The following is a 24,267-nucleotide window of genomic DNA, read 5'->3' as shown; positions in this document are numbered from 1 at the left end:
GCTTATTTGGGCTTATTCCATCGTTGGTGCAAAAGGCGGTCCTATGCCTTTCGCACTTATCGCTCTTGACTGCGTACCGTGCAATGGCGTCACGTGTACTCGCAGTGTGGGGTTGGGCTTCTTACTTTCGTTGGCAGTTGTTTGGGCAAAGGAGGTAAAATTAATTCACGTTTATTTATATTTTTAATACGAGTAGAACGAGTTGCGGAGTCGGGATTTGCATTCTTGATTATTGACTTTAAATAGTGAAGCTCTGCTTGCAATTTTTTGGGCCGTTGCTCATGCGGGTGGTGTTGCACTCGCGCACTCTACTCACTCGGTATTTTTTTCTAATTGTGTTGATGTCCATGCCAAGCTCCGCCTTCCCAATTTTAAAGTTGTCCTCTTGCTGCTGTTATGGTCGTTTTTAAAGATGGTATATAAATATAAGCATATGCATGCGGCTCGTCGATGTGTAAATCACCACGTAATTTCACACTGCTATTTTATGTACATAGCTTCATAGCTTAAGTTGCTGCTGCTCACAAGTCATCAGCTCCTCTGTCCTTGGTCCTCCAGGACCACTATCACGGTCCTATGTAGGACACAGTCATGGTCACTATGTTAAAGGTTTATTGGTTCAGTAAAATACTTTGGTTCTTTTTGTATACGATTTAATACGATGTCTCATTCAAGTCTTCTCTTGTTCAACTATATCTGACATTTTTACTTAAAGTAGCTTTAAGCTAAGGCTGCGTAGCTGCGCTGACAGAGACGCCGTCAGCGGAGCGGCCGCATTATATATTAACTTATATACTCAGCGCTGTTGGCAACGAGAGTGCGAGGGAGAATGCCATGGGCACTATGGGACATTAACCGCGTCGTTGTTATGCTAAACATGCCGACGCTGCCGTGTGTACTCTCAAGTGCGCATAGCATACAGTGTGCTACTGCACTCGTTATGTGAGCAGACAACAAAGCATGATTTCGCTCTCAGAGCTGTCAAGCTCTCAACATGCCTACTGTAAAGGCAGATCAACAGAGACGGCTCTCCACGCCGTTACTTCAGTCGAAAATGCCCTCAGTACCAAACTTTACACACTAACCGCATTCCTAGATATAGAAGGCGCTTTCAACAATGTGTCCCCAAACGCCCTTTACTAGCTCACTTACAGACCTAAGTGTGGACGACTCCACTGTGGAACTGGTAAGACAGCTTCTCACCAGGCGGTCTATCAAATCCACACTGGGGCTGTCGACGATATACAGAAATGTAAATAGCGGAACACCTCAGGGTGGTGTCCTCTCACCCTTCCTATGGAACGTGGCAGTCAATACACATAGGGGGATGTTGCGCGGTAGCTTATGCGGATGACGTGACCATCTCCTTGTCTGGTAAATTCCCTCAAACTCTGTGCGAGCGCATGACCGATGCACTGAGCATACTGTCTACTTAGGCGACGTTAAGTGGCCTAAGCGTAAACCCCAGAAAAACAGAGCTGGTACTATTCAAAAGGAAATATAAAATTGCTCCTCTTCACACCCCATCCTTCAGCAGTTCAGCCAAATATCTAGGACAAATATCAAAGACAGAGTGAGGAAAGCCACAATCGCACTCTACACTCTATTGGACTGAAATGGGGAATGGCCCCCTACGTGGTCCATTGGCTATGTACTGCAATCATCAGACCCATACTCTTAATACATCTCCTGGAGAAAATGAACACCATGCTGGCGGCCCTTCCTGATACCAATCCACCCCGAAGGAGTACTTCCATACTCCCTTTCACACCATCATTCCCTCCAGGGATGAATGGCCTTCAGGCTCCCGGATCACTGCAGTGTATTCCAGGTCGAAATCACAGCTATTCAAGAAGCTCTCTTCATACTGCCAAGAACAGCCTGGTGTAGGACCAGACAACGCAATCTAGGACATTTCAAAATTCATCCGGGCATCCGGATGGGTGTAACAATTTGCGCAGGTATGCAGCCAACCACGGGATATGCGAAGTGGACTGGTCCATGCGGTATCACAACAGGCCAAATAATCACGGCCTAAGCGAGTCATGGTTTTTATAAGCTCTGGCTGCCGCACTTACCTACCTACCTACCTTAGTAGAACCCTACCTCAGACAGTCCATCAACCCGTCCCTTCTGTCTTGTTCCCAACACGCGTATAGTAAAGGAAGTCCACTGACAATGAGCTTTACTCCCTGGACTTTAAGATAGAGAACTCGTTGAACATCAAAAAATATTCGCTGGAGGACTTTCTTGACATAGAAGGTGCCTTTAATAATGTACTTCCCTCTGCGATCACCTGATCCATGACGAAACTTGGAGTGGAGGCCTCTCTTGTCGACTTCATCAGTCAGCTGCTTAACAGCAGGGCTGTGAACGCCGAGATGAGTGGCCAGACCACGCCCAAGTTCGTCAGCAGAGGGACTCCGCAGGGGGGGAGTTCTCTCCCCTCCTTTCTGGGTGCTGACGGTAAATCAGCTGTTACGCATTATGCAGTCAGAAGGCCATGGTGTCGTTGCTTACGCGGACGATGTGGCACTAATTTGTACCGGTAAATTTCCGCAAACGCTGTGCAACCTAATGGATTCAGCTCTCTCAACACTATCGGGGTGGGCAAAGCAATGCGGATTAGCAGTGAATCCCACAAAACGGAGCTTGTACTTTTCACCAGGAAATACAAAGTTCCGGAACTCCAACCGCGCAATATTAATGGAATCAGCGGTTTTAGCTGTAACGCTAAATATCTGTGGTCATCCTTGACAGAAATCTTAACTGGATGGACAACATAGTTGAACGGGTCAAGAAGGCCACCAATGCACTCTACTCGTGCAAGAAGGCCATTGGGTCCAGATGGGGCTTCTCACCTCAAGTGGTACATTGGATCTATTAGGCCATCATCCGATCGATCGCACTCTACGGGATCATCGTCTGGTGGCCGGCGCTGGATAGGTCCTCCGCTCTCACAATGCTCAGCAGGATGCAGAGATCGGCCAAACTAAGCATCAGCGGAGCATTACGAACAACCACAACTGATGCCTTGAATATTTTATTGTATCTTCTCCCATTGGATATCATCGGGAAAGAATTGGCAACTAACGTGGCAGTAAGGCTGAGGGAAACCTCGGCTTGGAAGGATTCAACCAATGGGAACGCTAATCAAAGCCGACGGCATTAACATCTTTATTGACGGCTCCAAGCTGGACGGAAGAGTCGGGGGAAGCGTCTACTCCCCACATCTGGAGATCAGACTGTCCTTTCGCCTTTCCGAACACTGCAGCGTCTATCAAGCGGAGGTCACCGCGCTGATGGATGCTGCACGACTCATACCCACGAACACAATGAGCGGAACGCAGTGCTACTTCTACTCGGACAGTCAAGCGGCTCTTAAAGCGTTTGACTTCAACATGGATAATTCCAGGTCATCACGAACTGCAGCAGATCTCTGAGATAGCTGAGCATGTCAGTGTAAACCTCGTATGGGTTCCTGGCACTGCACTCATCCCTCCTGGAATGGGCATGCAACTTGCTTCCTTCCGGCTCAGGACACACAACCTAGCGCTTTCAATGACCCAATGGCGCTGGGAGGCTACACATAAATGTATTCGGGCAAGGCTAACCTGGCCTTCCGTGGACAAGAAAAGGACACGTAAGTTGCTAGAACTGGACAGGAAGGACGTCTCGCTGACAGTGTGAACGCTTACTGGCCACTGCCCAGTGGGAAGGCATGCTGCAAGACCAAGCATCCTTCACAATGACTTTTGCAGAAGCTGTAGGGATGAAGAAGAGGAGGAGTGTGTAGAGCACCTTCTCTGTCACTGCCCAGCACTCAGTAGATGCAGACTCTAGCTAAGAAAGTGAGAAGGAGATTACATGGTATCACAATGGGTAATAACCATTACCCCAGCCATTCCAAACTAACCTAGTGTTTTTAATCAAAACTCCTCGTAAAACAAATTTGAAACCTCCCAAAAGAAATTTCTGTGGCATGAATATGTGTGTAGAGGTATGTCCTATTTTTGTAAGGAGTAACAAGCCCTCTTGTTTCATCGTTTTCGGTTACCATGTGCTTGAAGGTTAATAGTTATGTGCATCTGCTTGGGGACTCAAATTAGGATATAGGAGGTATTTCCGTCTTTGAGAATTTGTTTTATCACAAATATTTATACTCTGTACGTGAAATGTACAAAAGTATATTGGGTTTGCGGGAGCTGAAAAATGTAACTGGCAGAAGGAGGCGTGGCAGACCCTTAAGAATGATCAGAATGACAAGACGAGCTGATCTAGCCCTATCTACTGTCAGTCCGTCTGTCCGTCCGTATGAACACCTGGATCTCAGAGACTATAAGAGCTAGACACCAAATTTTGCACAAAGATGCCGTATATGTGTACGCTGTGCAAGTTTGTTTTATTTTTTTATTTATTTATTTTTCCTTGCGCCAGAATTATAGGGATTTCCCGTAGAAAAATCGGGACACGAAATGCTCTGAGCAATCAACGCACAGCCGAAACGGTAAGAGCTAGGTAGCAGAAATTTGCAAATTTCTCTTTTATGGTGTAGGTGAGCACTAAGAAGCGATTTTGGAAAATTCGAACGCCAAAGCGGGGAAAACGGGCTCCAAAGATTGTATGAAAAATCTGCAATTTTCATTTCATTGGCTTCAAACTGGGTTTGTGTAATCTATAAAAGAATTTAAAAAAACACTCCATACTTCGTTTTTCACCATTTTCCCTGGGGCATGAAAAAAGGGGGGTTTCCCGTGGAAATTTGAAACACAATCAACACCCCAAATCCCAAATGGTAAGAGCTAGGAAGCTCAAAATTTGAGCTCAAGTATATGTGCGCACTGAGAAGCCATATTCGAGCTTCAAAGGGGCAAAAACTAGCTCCAAAGTTTGTTTGAAAAATCTTCAGTTTTCCACCGATCAACTTCAAATTTGGGTTTTGCGATCTATAAAAAAAATATAAAAAATTCTTATTTGGTATTTGAAATCTGTCTTGGATATTGAATTATTGGAGTTTTAATATTTCTTCACTTTTTTTCAAATGAAAAGCTTGTGTTATAAATGTTGTCCGATCTATATCTACAAATTGGCCTTCAACGATTTTCGAAATATAGAAATATGTTTTTTACTGGCCAGATGCAGCAACAATAACAAAGAGCGGAAAATATCAAACAGTTGGGGATATCCCATAAACACACTTACACAGTGACACACCCACAGACACAAACATAGATGGGCAAAATCGGTGCTTTTTATAGTTCGTGTCACATCGCTTCACTGCGTGGACACGAGTGCCGTGTTTCGTATTCCGATTTCGTGCGTGTTCGTGTATATATAGAGATATATATGTGCTTATGTGTGTATGGTCATTTAAATGTTGTGCAGTTGCATAAGTTGACCAAATAACTTAGCCAAAGTGTACAGCTTTTAATTCTAGAAATTACTTGCCTAGATTTCTCCCTATCATATCACCATATTGTACTTTATGTCCTAGCTCTTGAATGAACTCTTTTGAAACTTTAGAGAGTGTCGGAAGAGAAATATCATATAGCAAATAAACGTATATTTGTAAGCACAAATACTGAGCCGGCAAAGATGGGCAAGACCTTCTAGTATATGTATATATGACCAAGCAGTGACCGCAGCTGTTGTTGTTGTTACTGCTTTGCACAGGCACAGGAAACATATACAGACACATACAGGCACACACATTCACGCATAATTATTCTACACATATGTACAGAGTATTTAAAAGTCGGGACACCCGACTTTAGCTTCTGTACTTGTTTATAAATATGTCTGCCTGTGCCCAGTTTCATTATGATACGTTGATTAGAAAGGAAGCTATAGCCATAAATGTAACCGCTACCCACTGCTATTGTTTTTGCTTTGGCTTAACTCTGTACTGCAAACAAGCTCATTTTTTGTAATATTACAATTTTTTTTGTTGTTGTCTTTTTTTCCATTTTGTTTACGGAATCTATGTGCTATAAACTAGTTTTTTTTCGAATTTTATCCGAATCTGTCAATTCTAAGAAAAGTTATTATTCTTCATTTTTCTTCTGCTATGGGTGTATATAACTAAGGGCCGGGTCTAGAAACAGAGTACTGTCTGGGATGCTCGACAGCAGCTTCCTCTTTTGTTACCAACAAATATGGCAAGCGTACAATGTCAGCGTACCCAGCCGCCGCCCCCAAAACAGTTGAAATGGTTCTCATAAAATCAAGGTTTAATGATTTTACTACAAGGGTAGATGCTTTGGTAGTACCGCACATTGTAGAAAATCGACCTACGTAATCACTGCAAGCAGCTACTGGAAACCTACCAACCGACACACAAAACACAAACCTGGGAAGATTGACTTGATCCTGGGCGCTGAGCATTATTTCCCATTAATGCGACCAGAAACTATGCATGTCGGGACACAGCTGCCGTCACTCCCAACTCCCATCTTGGATGGATTGTGTAGATGGAAAAGTTAACATGACATCCAAGGCAAGAACAACCTGTTCAGTTCCAATAAGCATTAATGATACGCATGGATTAACAAAGAGTTTTGGGAAAGTCAAAACCTAGAAGCCGCCAAGCCCACACACACTGAAAAACGGTGTAAAGAACACATTTTCCAGAATCGTCCAAAGGTTTCAAGGGAAGACTAAAGTCAAAAATTCCAGAAAACATTTCAGCCCGGGGGAGCCTTGTGATGATGCTTTAGAAAAACAACTGACACGTACAAACCTATATCAAACCCATGGCCTGGTACGAAAGCTTGGGGCATATGGAGAAGGAGCAGAAAAGGAAGATACCAGCACCACATCCGGAAAACGAGACAGTCATACTACTAAGCTAAGAGTAGTATTGGACTCGGCAGCTACGAATAACGGACCAGTCAAAATACCCAAACCATTGGGTCTACAATCAATAGCTACTATTCCGTTAGCATTGAATTTGATGTTGCCGTCAGCTCTAGCACAATCAATAAACATAACAGAGTTCGGTACGAGGAATTAGGCACGACTAAATTAGCCACTTCTGACTGGACCATAATTGCTTACTATGATCTGGAACCGTATTGGAATGACATGAAGTCGTTCAGCACAAGCACATAACACGAAGATCACCGCTGGACATTATTGGAAATATCCGGACTAGCTTATTTGGAGTTCTCGACACTGATTACGCTAAGGAAATGTCAAAAACCATTTCTAAGGTAAGACCAACGAAGAATATTTATCTCAAAATGAAACGTCAATTATTGACTCTACAATGAACATCCTTAAATGCGATGAAGCTGCAATCACCGCGCGAATGAACCATATTGAGCAACAATTTATCAAACTGAAGCAAGGACAAGGTAATTTCTTCCAATGGTTCATTGCAATTTCAGTACAACTTGCAGTTATTGCATCCAACCTTCAACGATTGCCATCCGAGATTCTGAAGGTTCACAGCGACGTTCTGCATAGCACCATTAGCCTATCACTTATCCCACCACGACGATTGGCAGCACAACTAAAAGTTGTGCAGACTCACATACAACGATATCAAATGATCCCCCAAGCGAAAGAAACAGTAGTCGATAATCACGTTATATTCAGATTATCGATACCAATTGTTGCCACCCAAACACTGTATAACTTGGAGCCCATTCAAACTGTATCTTCATTAGGGATCACTACTATGAGGATTCGAGTACCCATCATTGCAGTTAACTTCGTGGGATTCTCGCAGCAGGATTTGGACAAGTGCCATTATGTCAGCTCAAATACATTTGTTACAATAAACAAGTGATGCTGTCTTCTCAATATAATTGTGAGTTCCAGATGTTTAAAAATCAAACGTCACCGGATTGTCAAACAACACTCCTAAACGCATCTGCCTTGTGGATAGATATGCACTCCAAAAACCAATGGATCTACGCAGTTAGGTCTCCAATGGAGCTATCAGCAATATGCAACAACGACCTGTTTAGTGTGCAGATAAATCGGTCCGGCCTCATACCAATTAACTCCGGATAAGCAATCTAGACATAATGGTGACTGGTCATGGCACTACAACGAACACAATACGGCCCTCTTATTTAAGGTTTGGAAGAATCAGCTACTTTCCCCCCACTGAGGCAGCACAACAATTTCTCAAAGTTGAAGACTGAAGAACTGGATCAGATAAAAAAAGGCCTACGAGCAATTCTCGATACTGAGTTACCACAACAACAGGACTGAATAACACACCACCACATAGTCTCATACTCTGCACTTGTCATGGTAGAAATACTCATGAAAGTCTACATCTCCAACAACGCGAAAGCAACCCGGATAAGAAGGAAGCAATCCTTCAAAAACTGGTGTACCGGAAAGCCCTGAAGCATCTCACTGTTACCAAGTTGCCATCATGAGAGTTGATCAATGTTTCAACGACTGGGAATAGCAGTACTCAACACTTATTAATGCAGACGAAGCAACAAAGAAATCAACCACTTACATATGCACATGGCCAGCTAGCGGTGCTAAATACTTTTCACATCGCCCTGACCACGGCCAAGAAAATCAACAAAGTAAAAATTTACCACGTCAGCATAAGCGAGAATTGAACAACTGATCAATGGCTTGGAGTATGTTGGTGCATGCTTTAAGAATCCTCATGTGAGCCAATAATACAAATCAGGTCAGCTATGCGCTAAATAATTACATGCTAGCAAATATTACAAAGTCAGCCAGATTCGCAAACCTAGTGCCACACTTCCGTAAATGCTGAGATAACTACTGATCGTCAACATACAATACGTCGCTGCCGTGGCATTTATTGCACCCAAGCCACTCCTTTCGTCAACCGTTCTTCACTGCTGCCGTTCGCTACCGCTGACACAGCTGACCAACTTCATTTAGATATAAATAGCGTAACTATCTTTAAGCAAATCAGTTGTAGAAATATCGAATAAACAATAAAGACATTCGTAGCGAACTCTACGTGTTCTTTGTCACTACAACTCATAGTCAACTTGGTTAAAAGTGCTGGTTGCGACAATAACACTAGCATATAAACTAGCAACAAACACTCAACTATACAACCAGTTCTTTCGCAAATCGAAACGCTACCTGGGGAATCTGGTGATTACAGTCTCCAACAAACAATACATTGTCGTGGCCTCATGGTACCAGCGGTTCGTGCCCGACTTCGCGACGATAGTCGTTCCCCTCAGCGAGCTGCTGAAGAAGGGCAAGAAATGGGCAAGGGAAGCGCCTTGTTCTTGCTTGTCCCGACTTACCCAGTGCTTCTGCTGTCAGACAGACGCCTGCAAATACGGGCTGGGCGCAGTGCTGAAGCAAATATAAATGACCAGGAGCACGTAATTTCCTACGACTGTCGGAAGCTGCATAAATCCGAAATGCATTTCAGGGCCACCGGGAAGGAATGCTTAGCCATTGTGTGGGGCCTTCGAAAGCTAGGATATTCCCTGGAGGTATACAATTTCACAGTCGTACTTACCATGTGCCTCTGCTCTGGTTGAATAGAGGTCGTCACGTGAAAAGACCTACGCCTAACCGAAGGTGCCAGCGATGGGAAAATGGATGGCAACGACAATTCCTGAGCGAGGCGGTCATCGAGCAGCAGCTAACGGCAAAATTGAAATTAAAATTGCACAGCAACACTTGGCCAAAAGCTGCAGTCCCACAACACACAGACAATAGCTAGCCAGGGTAAACCAACAACGGAGACAGTTCAGCACTAGAACGGAACGGCGAGATGTAAAATAAAAGGATAAGAGATTGAATGAAGATAGTTTTAGTTTGGCCGCGAAAGGTATTTTGTAATTGTTCCCATACGTTATTATACGATCGGCGTTACGAAAAATCCATATCGGGGGATTGGGGGGTAAATAAAATAAACTTGCACTGCGTACACATATAAGGCATCTTTGTTCTAAATTTGGTGACCCTTTCTCTTATAGCCTCTAAAATCCTGATGTTCATACAGACAGACAGACAGACATATATCGATTCGGCTTGTGATGCTGAACAAGAATATGAAACCGAATTAGTAAAGTTAACATAGATCATTTAATTGTATGTAGCGGCTGCCCAAATACAAGAAGAAATGTAATAAGTAGTAAAGCGATCAGCTTATGCGCAGAAAAAGTTACAAATATGAGCACTCTGTTTCGGGTTGCATTATGTTACTTATTAGCTATGTTATTCTGCCGCTTTTGAAAGTTTTGGCTGCATAACCGATCAGATATGATAATCATTATGAAATAAACCTCTTCTCCTGGTTATAATAATAGTGTTTTCTTAGAACGGAAAGATATCCGATATGTGCAACGAAATTCAGCAATTGTGTGGGTCACCTGGTGCGTGCGTTTTTCCGGATGTAGCCCGTTTATATCGGGAAATAAGTGAGGTGCGTTCCCAAAAACAGCTTATGGAGGCAAAATATTTCGAAGCAAAAAAGGAACAGTACGAGAAGTTAAGCAAACTAGAATATGACTCACAGGTCCACTTAAGCACAGAGGTTTCCAAACGAGAAAAACGTAACAGTGAGCTTGAGAGTACGATCCAAAACTTGGAAGAACAAGTAACAAATAAAAATCTTGAATTGGCTGAGAAAAATGCGATGCTTATGGACAAAAACGAGGACAATCAGCAATTAAAGGTTGAAATTAATTTGTTAAGTACCACGTAAGAATAATTTTAGAAAGTGAATCTTTTTTTATTGTTTAATGAAATATTTTTTTAGCAACCAAAGACTTCAAGAAAGCCTAATGGAATCGGATTTTAATTTACAGCGCGCATACAAGGTGATAACAAAAAATGATGAAGACAGCAAAGTGCTTGAAGGCGAATTAAAAGAAGCACGCGAACTCATAGTAAATCTTCAAAAACGTCCAGACGTGGTCGACCATGGCATAGTTGAAAAGGATTTAATTATTGTTGACCTAAAAAGACAAGTAAAGAACTTGGAGCAGCATAAAAATTTGCTGACCACACAAGTTAATAATACCTTGAAGGAGCGGGCGGTTTACGAAGATTTACAAAGGCAGTACGATGCTGCAGTGGAAAATATAACGTAAGCTACAAAAATATAACAAAACAAGTAGAGAAGCTAAAGTCGGGTGTTCCGACTTTGAAATACTCTGTACATATGTGTACACAGACGGACGTACAGACAGACAGACAGACAAGGCTGTGTGTGTGTCTCTCCGTCCGCCAAGTTTCATTATAATGGACCGATTTAAAAGGAAGTTATAGCCATATATGTATATATGACCAAGCAGTGCCCGCCGCTGTTGTCTATTCTACACATGTGTACAGATTATTTCAAAGTCGGAAGACCCGACTTTAGTTTCTCTACTTGTTTTAACATATCTTCTTTGACCTGCTTTCTTAAACAACCAACATGAACTTTTTATACCCTGTACATTAAATGTACAGGAGTATATTAGGTTTGCGCGAGCTGAAAAATGTAACATGCAGAAGGAAGCGTGGCAGACCCCACAAAGTATATAGATTCTAGATCAGAGTGACAAGACGAGTCGATCTATCCCTGTCTGTCTGTCTGTCCGTCCGTGTGTGCGTGTGGACCTGGATTTTAAAGACTATAGGAGATAGAGACACCAAATTTTGCACAAAGATGCCTTATATGTATACGCTATACGAATTTGTTTTCTGTTTTTGATTTTCCCCCCCACTTCCCCGACTTATTACCTAGGGACACCAAATTTTAGTCCCTGACGCCTTATGTGAATACGCAGAAAAGGTGTATTTTGGAATTTCCAAATTGTTGGAGCTGGCACATATTAATAAGTAGTTTTCTGTTAACATTGTTAGTATGTATAAGAACTTCCAAATGTTGGATAGGGCTATGTCGTCCTTTGAAGACCAAACTATTTCGTTCGACAAAACTTAGTCGTTTTGAATTACTGCGCGATTACATTTCGAAAGTGATGACTGTCTCAGTGTGCACTGTGTTCGTACCCTTATGGGTCAGCACAAAGGCTTTATATTTAAAAGCGTTGAAGCCAACTGAGCAGTTTGCACAAAGCGCGCATGACTGTTCTGCAAGGATGGCCCAACAGCATCGCAGTCAGCTTTCGTAGATGCGCTTGCCCAGGCTTAGCGGCAAGCATTCAGAATTTAGAAACTGTATAAAACTTTTTGAAAGCTTGGTCCACAACGATGTGGAAAAATGAAACCATTTGGTTTCATGATTGTCAGATGAGGCCCTCGGAGTTGTCAAAGCGTTTTAATTGACCGATTCAAATTATCTTATAGCCTTAAGCCCTAATGCCGTATATGACAAGTGTTTAATAACAATTCTACTACTTTTACTTTAATTTTCTGCAATATATACTGCTTAGATGCGTTTTTTGAGTCTATGTTGGTGCTCTAAATGTCAATAATTTCTATGTGCCCACACACGAGTTTTGCTGCAATAAAAGCAATTTGTTCGAAAACAGGCAAAAACAGGCAAAGAAGACTTAATAATTATGAATCTGTGTACTTTTGTTAAGACATTGACATTGTTTGCTCCACGCTCTGACGCGCTCTGCGAAAGTAATACTCCACAAAACACAATTACTTTTGTTATACATTCCAGCTAAATAGACACACACAAAATGCTGGATAACACGAACACACGTCACGATATGGATTAGAAATTGATTCTACATACCATGATCTTTGCTTTCCATACTTATACTTTTATTTTTAAACAAATATAACCACTTTCATGATAAGCGAAAGTTGCAAGAAAGCTCAACAAAAAAAGTTGTGTTCTAATTGGGGTGTCTATTTATTGAAATTGTATTTATATCCCAAAAATATCTTCCGAAATTTTTCGATTTTATGCCGCTGTGCATTGTCTAACTGAGTTAGCCAACTAAAAACAACTTTTATGTTGATAATATGCTAACTGGGGCAAATAGTTGAGAAGAGGCAAAAGTAATATGCGAACAGGTGCAGACAGTGTTACAACTTGCAGGTTTCACTTTGACCAAATGGGCCTCGAACCACCCATCCCTTTTTGAACAAGCCCAACAGAAAAAGTTACTCAGCGTTGATAGCACTGAGTCTGTCTTAGAATGCGTTATTTCATTAACACTTGGAAGACAGCTTTAGCTCGTTAAACACAAGAAACCGCAATATTTTTTCCATGATATTACGGTTATTCGAAAGTGTTAATTTTTGGTTATTATTAAAAAGTGTTAATTTTTGGCCTGACTCACAGGTCGGTGAGTACATTTGCTGAGTACATTTGTTCCAAGCAGAATTTCAGAAGTTGAAGATTGGTCAGAGCAAGTAGCTTGGCGTCATGGTATATGAATCCCGCCGAATTAGTATCTCGCGGCGGTAACATTGACGAACTTAATGATTCGTTCACTTTGCCCAAATTTTTTCTTTAAACTGAAGATAGCTGGCTACGACTACATCAATTTGAAATGTCTTCAGGAAATGTCTGCGAACTGCCCTCTGGTGTAATGGTCGATACTGCTTTTACCTCACCTGCATGCCCTCCTGCCCTTACAGTTGTAGCTCCTCGGAAGCAAATATTTGTTTCGAGGCTATCTGCTGATACTAGCTGTGAGTCTATCGCTGGTTACATCGCTAGCAAATCTTCTGCTAGCGTTTCCATCTCTAAATTTAATTTTGCCGTGCCCCGAGAAATTGCTTCTTTTAAGAGTAGTGTTCCGTTTGAAGCTTTTGAAACTATTTGTGACCCAAAATATTGGCCACCGCATATGATAGTTCATGAGTTCAAACAAAAACAAGAGAGAACGCTACAGTCGAGCAAGCCCGACAGTAAAATACCCTGTACTCTCCACAAAAAGGAAAAATTAAAAATTTAATATTAAACTATTAAAAAAAAGAATGAATGAATTAATTAAATTAAATTAGAATACATGTTTATGTTCAGTTTCAACAGCATACATTTACATCACGTACCTATGCGTGTTTATATGCGTGTATGTATGCAGCACAAAGTTGAACCAAAGCAGCAACAACAACAGCTGCGGGCAGCGCTGCCGACAGAGGTGCAGGCAGCGCATGAGCAGCGATTTTACTTATGGCTATAACTTTCTTCGAACACATTAGTACTAACTGGATGTACCTACCAAAATTGATTTCTTAATTCCGAGAATTACGGAAGTTATAAGAAAAAACACGAATTGCGGTGGAGTGGGGGGGTGTATCAGAAAATATAAACAAATTCGATCTGCCTAGGGCTTATAGGAACCTTCATACCAATTTTGGTTATCTTAGCTCTTGTACTTACTGAGATCCTTGCGCTCATACAGACAGACGGACAGACAGACAGACGGACATGGCTATATCGACTCGTCTTCTCATCCTGATGAAGAATATATATACTTTGTGGGGTCTTCCACGCCTCTTTCTGCCTGTTACATACATTCGCACAAAACTAGTATACCTTTTCACCCTTTGGGTACAGGGTATAAAAACGCAGTATTCCAATTCCGGTGTCCCTGCCAGTTAGTGCTTCAATACTCTCCTTTCCTTACAGTTGTAGCGCCTCGGAAGCTAGGTGTTTCGAGACTGTCTGCTGATACTAGCTATGAGTCTATCGCTGCTTACATCGCTAGCAAATCATGTGGTAGCGTTTCCATCGGGAAATTGCTTCTTTTAAGGTTAGTGTTCCGTTTGAAGCTTTTGAAACTATTTGTGACCCACAATTTTTGGCCACCGCATATGATAGTTCATGGGTTCAAACAAAAAACGCACTATTCCAATTCCGGTGTCCCTGCCAGTTAGTGCTTCAATACCGCCTACTAACTAGAAAAACTAGAAATTTCTCCTAAATCTCTTAGTTTACATTACCAAAACGTTAGAGGTGTTGCATCTAAACTTACTGATTTATATAGGGATAGTTTTTCGTTTGAGTTTGACATAATTGCATTGTCAGAGACGTGTCAAATCTTACCATATCTGACTTTGAAATTTTGTCGAATAGCTTTATAATCTATAGACGTGATAGACCTGTTCGCCGTGGGGTGGTCTACTGATTGCAGTTGAAACCACCACCCAGTCGGAAATTGTCCACCTTAATATGTCAAAAAGCCTTGAATTTATTTACGTTAAGGCAACATCTTCTTCTCGAGCGGTATATATCACTTGCTCCTATATTCCTCCTTTTTCTGATACTCAAGTTTCTATGCTCCATGTTCCCGCCTGCGTGATAATGACTTGATTCTTATGGTGGGGGATTTTAATTTATCAAGCATTTCCTGGTCATTCTTTAATAGTTCCCCTCAAATTATTCCTTCGTCACAGCATGACTTTTTGGATTGCCTTCTTGAACTCTCTTTAGTTCAAATTAATGCAATATACAATCACCTTCATAGATATCTCGATTTGGTGTTTATTAATGATATCACTAATGTTTTTGTTTCTAGATCTTCTCCTTTAACACTGCTTGAAGATATTTATCATCCTACTCTAGAAATATGTCTTCCCTTTTCAAGATCTAGTGCATGGTTTTCTAAGTGTAACATGCCTCGCAATACCGCCTAATGCTTAATGAACTTATTTTAGCAACTAATTGGTCTTTTCTGTATAGTGCGGTTGATATCAACATAGCCGTTAAGTTTTTCTATGACACTATTAACGCTCTTTTTGATGTCTGTATCCCAAATTGTGTCATATCGTCTGCGTCATCAAAACCTCCGTGGTTTTCGCCACGACTTTCCAACTTAAAAAATGTTAAATCTAGATGCTTTAAAAAGTATAAGCGGTCGGGCCTAACTATTGACTTCTATAAATACTCTATAGCGAAATCCAATTTTGTCCTTCTTAACTCACGGTGTTATAATAATTACCTTGCCCGATGTAAGATACAATTTGCACAGGACCCTAAAAAGTTCTATAAGTTCGTTAACTCTAAACGTAAAACTGCTTCGCTACCTTTATCATTTTTCCTTGGTGACAAGAAAGCCAGCAATGATTCTGAAGCTGCTGACTTGTTCGCCAACTTCTTCCAGTCAACTTATTCCTCTGTCTCTATTAGTAATACCTCTTATCCTTATAGCATTTCATCTTCCCACACTATTTACGCTCCCATAATTACTGATAGTTGTCTACTTTCTGCTATCAAATCCTTGAAGTCTTCGTACTCTCCTGGAGCAGACAACATTCCTAGTTGTGTACTCAAGGAATGTTCTAGTTCTCTTTTACAACCATTGCTTAAACTTTTTAATCTGTCACTTAGTTCTTCAATCTTTCCAGCTATTTGGAGAGAATCTTTTATAATTCCTTTATATAAAAAGGGTGGTAAGTCTGATATTTCGAATTACAGAGGTATTGCAAAGTTGTCCGCTATACCAAAATTATTTGAAAAAATAGTTTGCGGCACTTTGCAGCATCTCTGCAAATCTGTCATATCTCCTGCTCAACATGGTTTTATTAAGAGACGGTCTACTACGACCAATTTGCTGGAATTTACTTCTTTGGTAAATGAGGCATTTATTCTAAAAATGCAGACTGATGTCGTTTACACTGACTTCAGTAAAGCATTTGACTCTGTTAACCATGACCTTCTGCTCTTTAAGCTTAGCCGCATAGGATTTCCTGCCGATTTGTTGCGTTGGATTTCGTCCTATTTAAAAAATAGGACCCAACGAATTTTGCTCAGGTCGCATATCTCTAAGCCCGTTTATGCATCATCAGGTGTGCCTCAAGGTAGTCATCTTGGCCCTTTACTTTTTACATTATTTATTAATGACCTCCCCTCTATCTTGTCACACTCTTATATACTTATGTATGCTGATGATGTGAAACTTATTCTATCTTACAAAAACCCTCTTCATTTTCAACGCCTGCAGGATGATCTGAACTGCATGCAATCTTGGTGCATAGTAAACCGCTTGTACCTCAATTGCTCTAAATGTAAGTTCATGACCTTTCATCGAACTTTGCCCCTCTTAGTCACATATACGATTGACAATGTGCCATTGCAGCGTATATCGACTGTTGAAGACCTTGGGGTTCTTTTTGACTCCAAATTGAACTTCAATCTTCACATTTCTAGCATTGTAAATAAAGCTAAGGGTGTATTTGGATTCATTAAACGATGGTCCAAGGAATTTACTGATCCTTATACTACCAAACTTCTGTACACGTCTCTAGTACGCCCTGTGCTTGAATACTGCTCTTGTGTCTGGTGTCCACAGTATAGAAAGTATCAGGAGCGTATTGAATCTGTTCAGAAGCAATTCTTGCTGTTTGCTTTACGCGGACTTAACTGGGATCCTAATGTTTTGATGCCATCGTATTCAAGTAGACTATTACTTATAAACCTTCCATCTTTAGAAAATCGTAGGACTGTTCTTGGAATAGTTTTTCTCCACAAGTTAGTTATCGGTGAGGTTGACTCCTCTGCCCTCTTAGGTCGCCTTAATTTTTCAGTTCCTTGTAGACCAACAAGGAATTATTTGCCGTTCATATTGGCTAGATGCACAACCGATTACGCTTTGCACAATCGTTTTCGGGTCATTTGCAGTAATTATAATGATCTTTCACACTTACTTTCGACAGAACTCTCTCTCTGTTCGGTAAAGATTATTCTTTATAATTATCTTCGGGAAAATCTCTGACCACTTCTGCTGTGAGTCGGGGCATAGCTAGCCGGACTGGCATTTAAATTTTCCCCCACCGGGTTGGAGATTTACCTCTTTACCTCTTTCTCTTTCTCTGTCTTTGTATCTCTCTTTCCCTCTTATTTTTTCTTTTTCCTCTTCCTCTTTCTACACCTTACTTTTTCTAATTAGTTCTTAAGTAGAATTAATTCTTCTCTTCTACTTGCTATTTGTTTAGTTTGTTAGGTCTATAATGTCTCTGACCACATTTGGCTGTGAATCGGGGCATAGCTGGCCAACTGGCAAATAAAATTCCCCCAACGTGTCGGAGGCATTAATAGACGTCATTGTATAGCTCTCCCTTAGGCTTTCTTATCTTTTAAGTTTAACTTATAATGTAATACTATAAATATTTTTATTTTACTTTCTAATATTACCAATTATTTATTGACAGTAAATTTGTTGATTTTTATAAATAAATAAATAAATAAATAAAAAAATGCAAATGTGATTTTATTATGCTTAACCGTTTGATTTTTAATGCTAATTGGTCTTTCTTGTATAGTTGCTTCTTTAATGTTGCTTCAAAATTTTTTTATGACACCATGTATTCCACCTTCGATGCTGTGTTCCCAATAGCGTCGCATCATTTTCTTTTCTTAAGCCTCCATGGCTTACGCGTAGACTTTTTAACCTAAAAAACATAAAATCCAGATGTTTCAAAAAGTTCAAGCAGTCGGGCTTAGCTGTTGACTTTTCTAAATATTGTATTGGAAATCGAATTTTCTTCTTTTAAACTCCCTGTGTTACACAAATTATCTTGAGAGTTGCAAGCTCCAATTTAAGCATGACCCTAAAAAGTTCTATAACTTCGTAAATTCAAAGCGAAAATCTTCGACTTTGCCATCGTCATTTTTCCTTGCCAATAACAATTCTTGTAATGATTCTATAAGTGCTGAATTATTTGTAAATTTTTTCCAGTCGACTTACTCCTCTGAGTCTTTTAACGGTAATTCTTAGCCCTTTCGCATTATTCCTTTAAATTCTATATTTGCTCCAATAATTACAGATTCTTGTATTTTATCTAATATACAATCTGTAAAATCTTTATTCTCTTCAGGGCCTAACAACATTCCTAGTTGTGTGCTGAAAGAGTGTACTTCCCTCTGCAAACCGTTGTTTAAGCTTTTTAATCTGTCCCTTGAGAGCGGAATCTTTCCTGCTACTTGGAAAGAATCGTTAATTATACCACTTCACAAAAAGGGCTGTAAGTCAGACATTTCCAACTATAGAGGCATTGCTAAACTTTCTGCCCTTCCTAAATTATCTGAAAAAATAATTACGTCCTCTTTACAGCACCATTGTAAGTCTCCTCTGCTCAGCATGGATTTTTTAAAAATCGGTCAACAGCGACTAATCTGCTTGAATTTACATCTTTGATAAATGATGCATTTCTAGCAAAGCTGCAAGCTGATGTTATATATACTGACTTCAGCAAAGCATTTGATTTGAATCACGACCTCCTCCTCTTGAAGCTAACTTGTATGGGATTCCCCTCAAACTTTTTGAAATGGGTTTCCTCGTACCTAAAAAATAAGACACAGACGTTACTACTCAGGTCGAATACTCCCAAACCTGTTGTCGTAACTTTTCGTGCAAGGTAGTCATCTTGGCCCCCTATTATTTACTCTATTTATTAATGACCTTTCGTCTATCCTGCTGCACTTCCGTATACTAATGTATGCCGATAATGTGAAGCTTATTTTTTCGTATAAAGATCCTCTTTATCATTCTCGTCTGCAGTACGATCTAAGCTGTTTTCAATGGTGGTGCTTAGTCAACCACCTGCACCTTAATTGTTCTAAATGCAAGTTTATGACTTTTCACGGGGCCAGACCATATCAAGGTACGTATGCGATTGACAATATACCATTGCAAAGTATATTTACAGTTGAAGATCTTGGAGTTCTTTTTGATTCCAAATTGAATTTCAACCTTCACATCTCCACTATCGTTAACAAAGCTAAGGGTATTCTTGGTTTTATTAAACGTTAATCCAAAGAATTTAATGACCCCTACACCACCAAGTTAAGTTACTGTACAATTCTCTAGTACTGCTCATGTGTTTGGTGTTCTCAGTATAAATTGTATCAGGATCGCATTGAGTCGGTTCAGAAACAATTTCTTCTTTTTGCTCTTCGTGGTCTAAACTGGGATCCTAATCTACGATTACCCAGTAGACTTCTTCTTCTCTAGCTCACCATAGAATAGTTCTTGGTGTTCTGTTCCTCCACAAATTGATTGTCGGAGATGTTGATTCCTCTGTGCTTTTAGGTCGTATCAATTTTTCGGTTCCTTCTAGGCCAACAAGGAACTTTCTGCCTCTTCTACTTAACAGATGCACTAGTGATTACGCCATGCACAATCCTTTTCGAGTATTATGCGCTAATTATAATACTTTTCACTTTTTAATCTCAAGTGTGCTCTCTCCCCTCACTAAAATCTTCTATTTTCAGCTACCTCTGACAGAATCACAGATCACTGTGCTGTGAATAGGGGCATAGCTTGCCGGACTGGCTAATAAATTTCCCCCCAACGGGTCAGTGATTCTTCACCTTTAATTTTAAATTATATTTTATTATTTAAGTATTTTAATTTTAATTTGTTTTCTTCTATCTTTTATTGCTATTTTTTTTTTCATCTCCACTTCTTTTTTGATAGGTCTAATAACGTATCTAACTACTCTCTGCTGTGAATCGGATTAAAGCTGGCCGTTTGGCAAATAAAATTCCCAAGCCGTGTCGGATTCGTTATTAGATATTTTGGTCATTTTTATAGGCTTTTTATACTCTGTACATGAAATGTACAGAAGTGTATTAGGTTTGCGGGAGCTGAAAAATGTAACAGGCAGAAGGAGGCGTGGCAGACCCCACAAAGTATATATATTCTTGATCAGCATGACGAGACGAGTCGATCTAGCACTGTCTGCCTGTCTGTCCGTCTGTCCGTCCGTATGAACCCCTGGATCTCAGAGACTATAAGATATAGAGACACCAAATTTTGCACAAAGATGCCTTATGTGTGTATTCTATACGAATTTGTTTTATTTTTTTGATTTTCCCCTCACTTCCCCCCTATGGGGGTTTTCCCGATTTTCATTCGTATAATCGCCTATATCTCGGAGACTATAAGACCTAGGAACACCAAATTTTAGTACAAGATGTCTTGTGTGAATACGCAGAAAATTTGTATTTTGGAATTTACCTTCCTCCTCTCCCCCGCAAATCGTGATTTTCTCTAACTCCCGTAATTCCTGGAATTTCGAACTAAAATTTTAGAAATACCCCCAATTAGTTGCCAAGTTTCATCATGATAGACTAATTTGTGGTAAAATCGATCAAAAATATTTTTTTTTAATTCTCTTACTTTTTTTAATTTCTATTCTTATTCTGTACAGAGTATTTCAGAGTATTTAGCTTTTTTACTTGTTTATTTTGGTCCCGGTCCATTTTTCGCGACAATTTAATGAACAATCCAAAGATAGAAAAAGAAAATCAAATGATAAAAACAAATAAGTCATACACTCACATGCACGTACACAAACGCAAAAGACTTTTATTTTCTCGCTCAGGACGAAGCTTTCAGTTAATAATCAGATCAAAAGGGCAACAAAAAACTGGTTCTTGGTTGAACTGAGAACGATTTATTCAAAAAACGTAGTGAACCGTTCAGTTGTGACTATTTCCCAAAAATGTTCGTAAATAACAGTTATTTTGTGACCTAGAGAAACATCTATTTGCAAGCTCTATAATTTATTGTCAATCGTATAGGTGACAAGATTAGGTCTGGACCGATAAAAGGAGAAAAGAAAGAAAAAAGTAGACGCGATTTCAATGTCAACGGATACGTTTAGAAATGACTTATCAGTTTCTGTTGAGCTTATTAAAATCGCTTTTCTGAAAACAACGGTGAGAACTTTAATGAGTCAATGAGGGAGAGGCTTTAGTTTCGTAAAGAGAAATCGAGATTTCAATAGTACGGTGATACGGATCTTCGGGAATAGATAGAGGTGAAGATCTAGAGATTACAGCATCTGTGCCATCGCTTAAATAATGTGTATATATGTAATATGTATATAATATGTATATACATATGTGCGTATGCTCAATTAAAGGTTGTGAAGTTGACCAAATAACGTTGCCAAATTGTACAGCTTTTAATTCTAGAAATAACTTGCCTTGAATTATTACTATCCTACTATATGCATAAATAATATTTAAGTATGTGCATATGAATGCACATATAATCATACATAGTATTTATTGTACTTTATGGCTTAGCTCACGAATCGTACCAAAGTAATTTGCTAAATTAACTCTTTAGAAACTTTAGAGAATGCCGGAAGAGAAATATCATATAGTAAGTAAACGATTGTAAGCACAAATACTGAGCCAGCAAAGATGGGCAAAGTCCTGCTAGTTAAATATAAAATATTCCAAACATGCATACTTGTACATACATTTACATCAGAAAATGTCTAGGCGCGTTTGTGTACTTGTACATATGTATGTGTGCATTACATAAATATGTTAAAGCAGCAACAAATACAGATGGGGACAGAGGTTATATGGCCAAAACTCTCTTTCTAATCAACCTTTATTAATAAAACTTGGGATACGAACATAAATTCACTAACTGGATGCCAAAACTCTCTTTCTAATCAACCTTTCTTAATAAAACTTGGGATACGAACATAAATTCACTAACTGGATGGTACTACCAAATTTTTCATTAAAATGCCAAGAATAACGGGAGTTTTAGAAAATAAGGAATAGCTTGGAAGTAGGGGTGGGGGGAGGGGGGGGGGTGCATTGGGAAAAATGAATAAAATTGCCCTTTCTCGGGCGTACCAAGTTTGGTTATTCTAGCTCTTATACTTTCTGAGATACTTGCGTGCATACAGACAGACGGGCAGATAGAGAGGCCGACACACGGGCATGGCTATATCGACTCGTACCCTTTGGGTACAGGGTGTAAAAACAACTAAGTATAGACAAATAATGTATGTAATACTGCTATTTTGATTAGAAAGCTGAATAATCTGAGGGCATAACGAAACATCTAGTCAGACCAATGCACAGTGGGCCGGATTGCCAGGCATTCCCCGACTGCCCATATAAGGCAACATAGTGTATACATGATAATAAAATAAAGTATTAAGAGCTGTAAATAAAAAAAAAGTTAAAGGAAACTGGCTGTTTATAGGTAGGTAGGTAGATATGGCAGCCAGAGCTTATGAAAATCCTGACTCACTTAGGCCGTGGTTATTTGGCCCGTTGTGGTACCGCGTGGACAAGTCCGCTTCGCATATCCCGTGGTTGGCTTCATTCCTGCGCAAATTGTTACACCCATCCGGATGCCCGGATGAATTTATAAATGTCAATCGGCTTTCTTTTTGCTAGCGCCGACAGATTTGGGAGGACGCCATCTCCTAGATTGCGTTGTCTGGTCCTACACCAGGCTGGGCAGTCGCAGAAGAGGTGGGAAACAGTTTCCTTCTCTTCTTCGTCTCTGCAACTTCTACAGAAGTCGTTGTGTTGAAGTCCTAGTCTGGCGGCATGGGAGCCCACCAGCCAGTGCCCCGTGATGGCTCTGATTACAGCTGAGCATTGGCTTCTGCTCAGCCTACAGAGTTCTAAAGTCTGTTTCCTATAGCGGATGGGCCACGTGTGATTTTGTAGTGCTTTGTGTCATTGGTCCACATTTGATTTGCAATGAAATCGAAGTGGTTCCGAATGGACAGTTTACAGCTGGCCATCGGTATACCGATGCTCCCCTTGTCTGGAAGGAGACAAGTTCGTCGGCTATGAAGTTTCCCTCTATGTCCCGATGGCCTGGGACCCAAATGAGGTAGACTGACTTTGGGGTACAATAGTAAGCGACTGAGGGGATTATGTCATTTCCTTTCAGGATTTTGGCGTGACCAACACATTCCTCTGACCATTGGTTGGTTTCTCTTATGCAAAGGGCCGCCAGCGTGGCGTTCATTTTCCCCATGAAATGTATTGGGAGTATTCCCAGAATCGCATCTAGTGCGTCGCTGGGGGTGGTGCGGAGTGCACCAGAGATCGTTAGTTCAGCTTGCCGTTGAACTTTATTTAGTCTCTGAAGAGACGAATTTCTTGTCAGCGATGGTCACCATATAGAGACTCCATATAGGAGTATGGGTCTGATAATGGCAGTATACAGCCAATGGACCACGTAGGGGGCCATGCTCCATTTCAGTCCAATGGCTTTCCTACAGATGTAGAGTACGATTGTAGCTTTTCTCACTCTGTCTTCGATATTCAGGTTCCAGTCCAGCTTCCTATCTAGTATCAAGCCCAGATATTTGACTGAACTGCTGAAGGTTAAAGGTACCCCATTCATTGATGGGGGGTGAAGAGGAGGAATTTTATATTTCCTTGTGAATAGTACCAGCTCTGTTTTTCTGGGGTTTACGCTTAGGCCACTTGACGTCGCCCAAGTAGATAGTAGACAGACGGTCATGTGCTCGCACAGAGTATCAGGGAATTTACCAAGGATATGGTCACGTCATCCGCATAAGTCACCGCGCGGCATCCCCCTATCCCATACAAGGATCGTAGGAGTGTGTTAACTGCCACGTTTCATAGGAAGG

General features: G+C 40.5%; 1 protein-coding gene across 10 annotated transcripts in view; it reads left to right on the top strand.

Moving 5' to 3' along the window:
* LOC115630016 (restin homolog) overlaps nt 1-24,267 on the top strand; it is a 260,152-nt gene that overhangs the window by 126,793 nt on the left and 109,092 nt on the right. For 8 of the 10 annotated variants that reach the window (XM_030526647.1, XM_030526643.1, XM_030526642.1 and 5 more), the window contains 2 exons: nt 10,295-10,677; nt 10,736-11,065. The exons of 1 other annotated variant lie outside the window; for it this stretch is intronic. In XM_030526647.1, coding sequence (XP_030382507.1) covers nt 10,295-10,677; nt 10,736-11,065 — 713 coding nt within the window. Of the gene's footprint in view, nt 1-10,294; nt 10,678-10,735; nt 11,066-24,267 lie in introns of those variants that run through there. One more of the 10 variants, XM_030526651.1, reaches the window with a different exon arrangement.

The sequence above is a fragment of the Scaptodrosophila lebanonensis genome, unplaced genomic scaffold, assembly GCF_003285725.1.
Source record: "Scaptodrosophila lebanonensis strain 11010-0011.00,11010-0021.00 unplaced genomic scaffold, SlebRS2 tig00000222-arrow-arrow-pilon, whole genome shotgun sequence".
Lineage (NCBI taxonomy): Eukaryota > Metazoa > Arthropoda > Insecta > Diptera > Drosophilidae > Scaptodrosophila > Scaptodrosophila lebanonensis.
The sequence above is the reverse complement of the archived record's forward strand: the minus strand, read 5'-3'. Positions and strand labels throughout refer to the sequence as shown.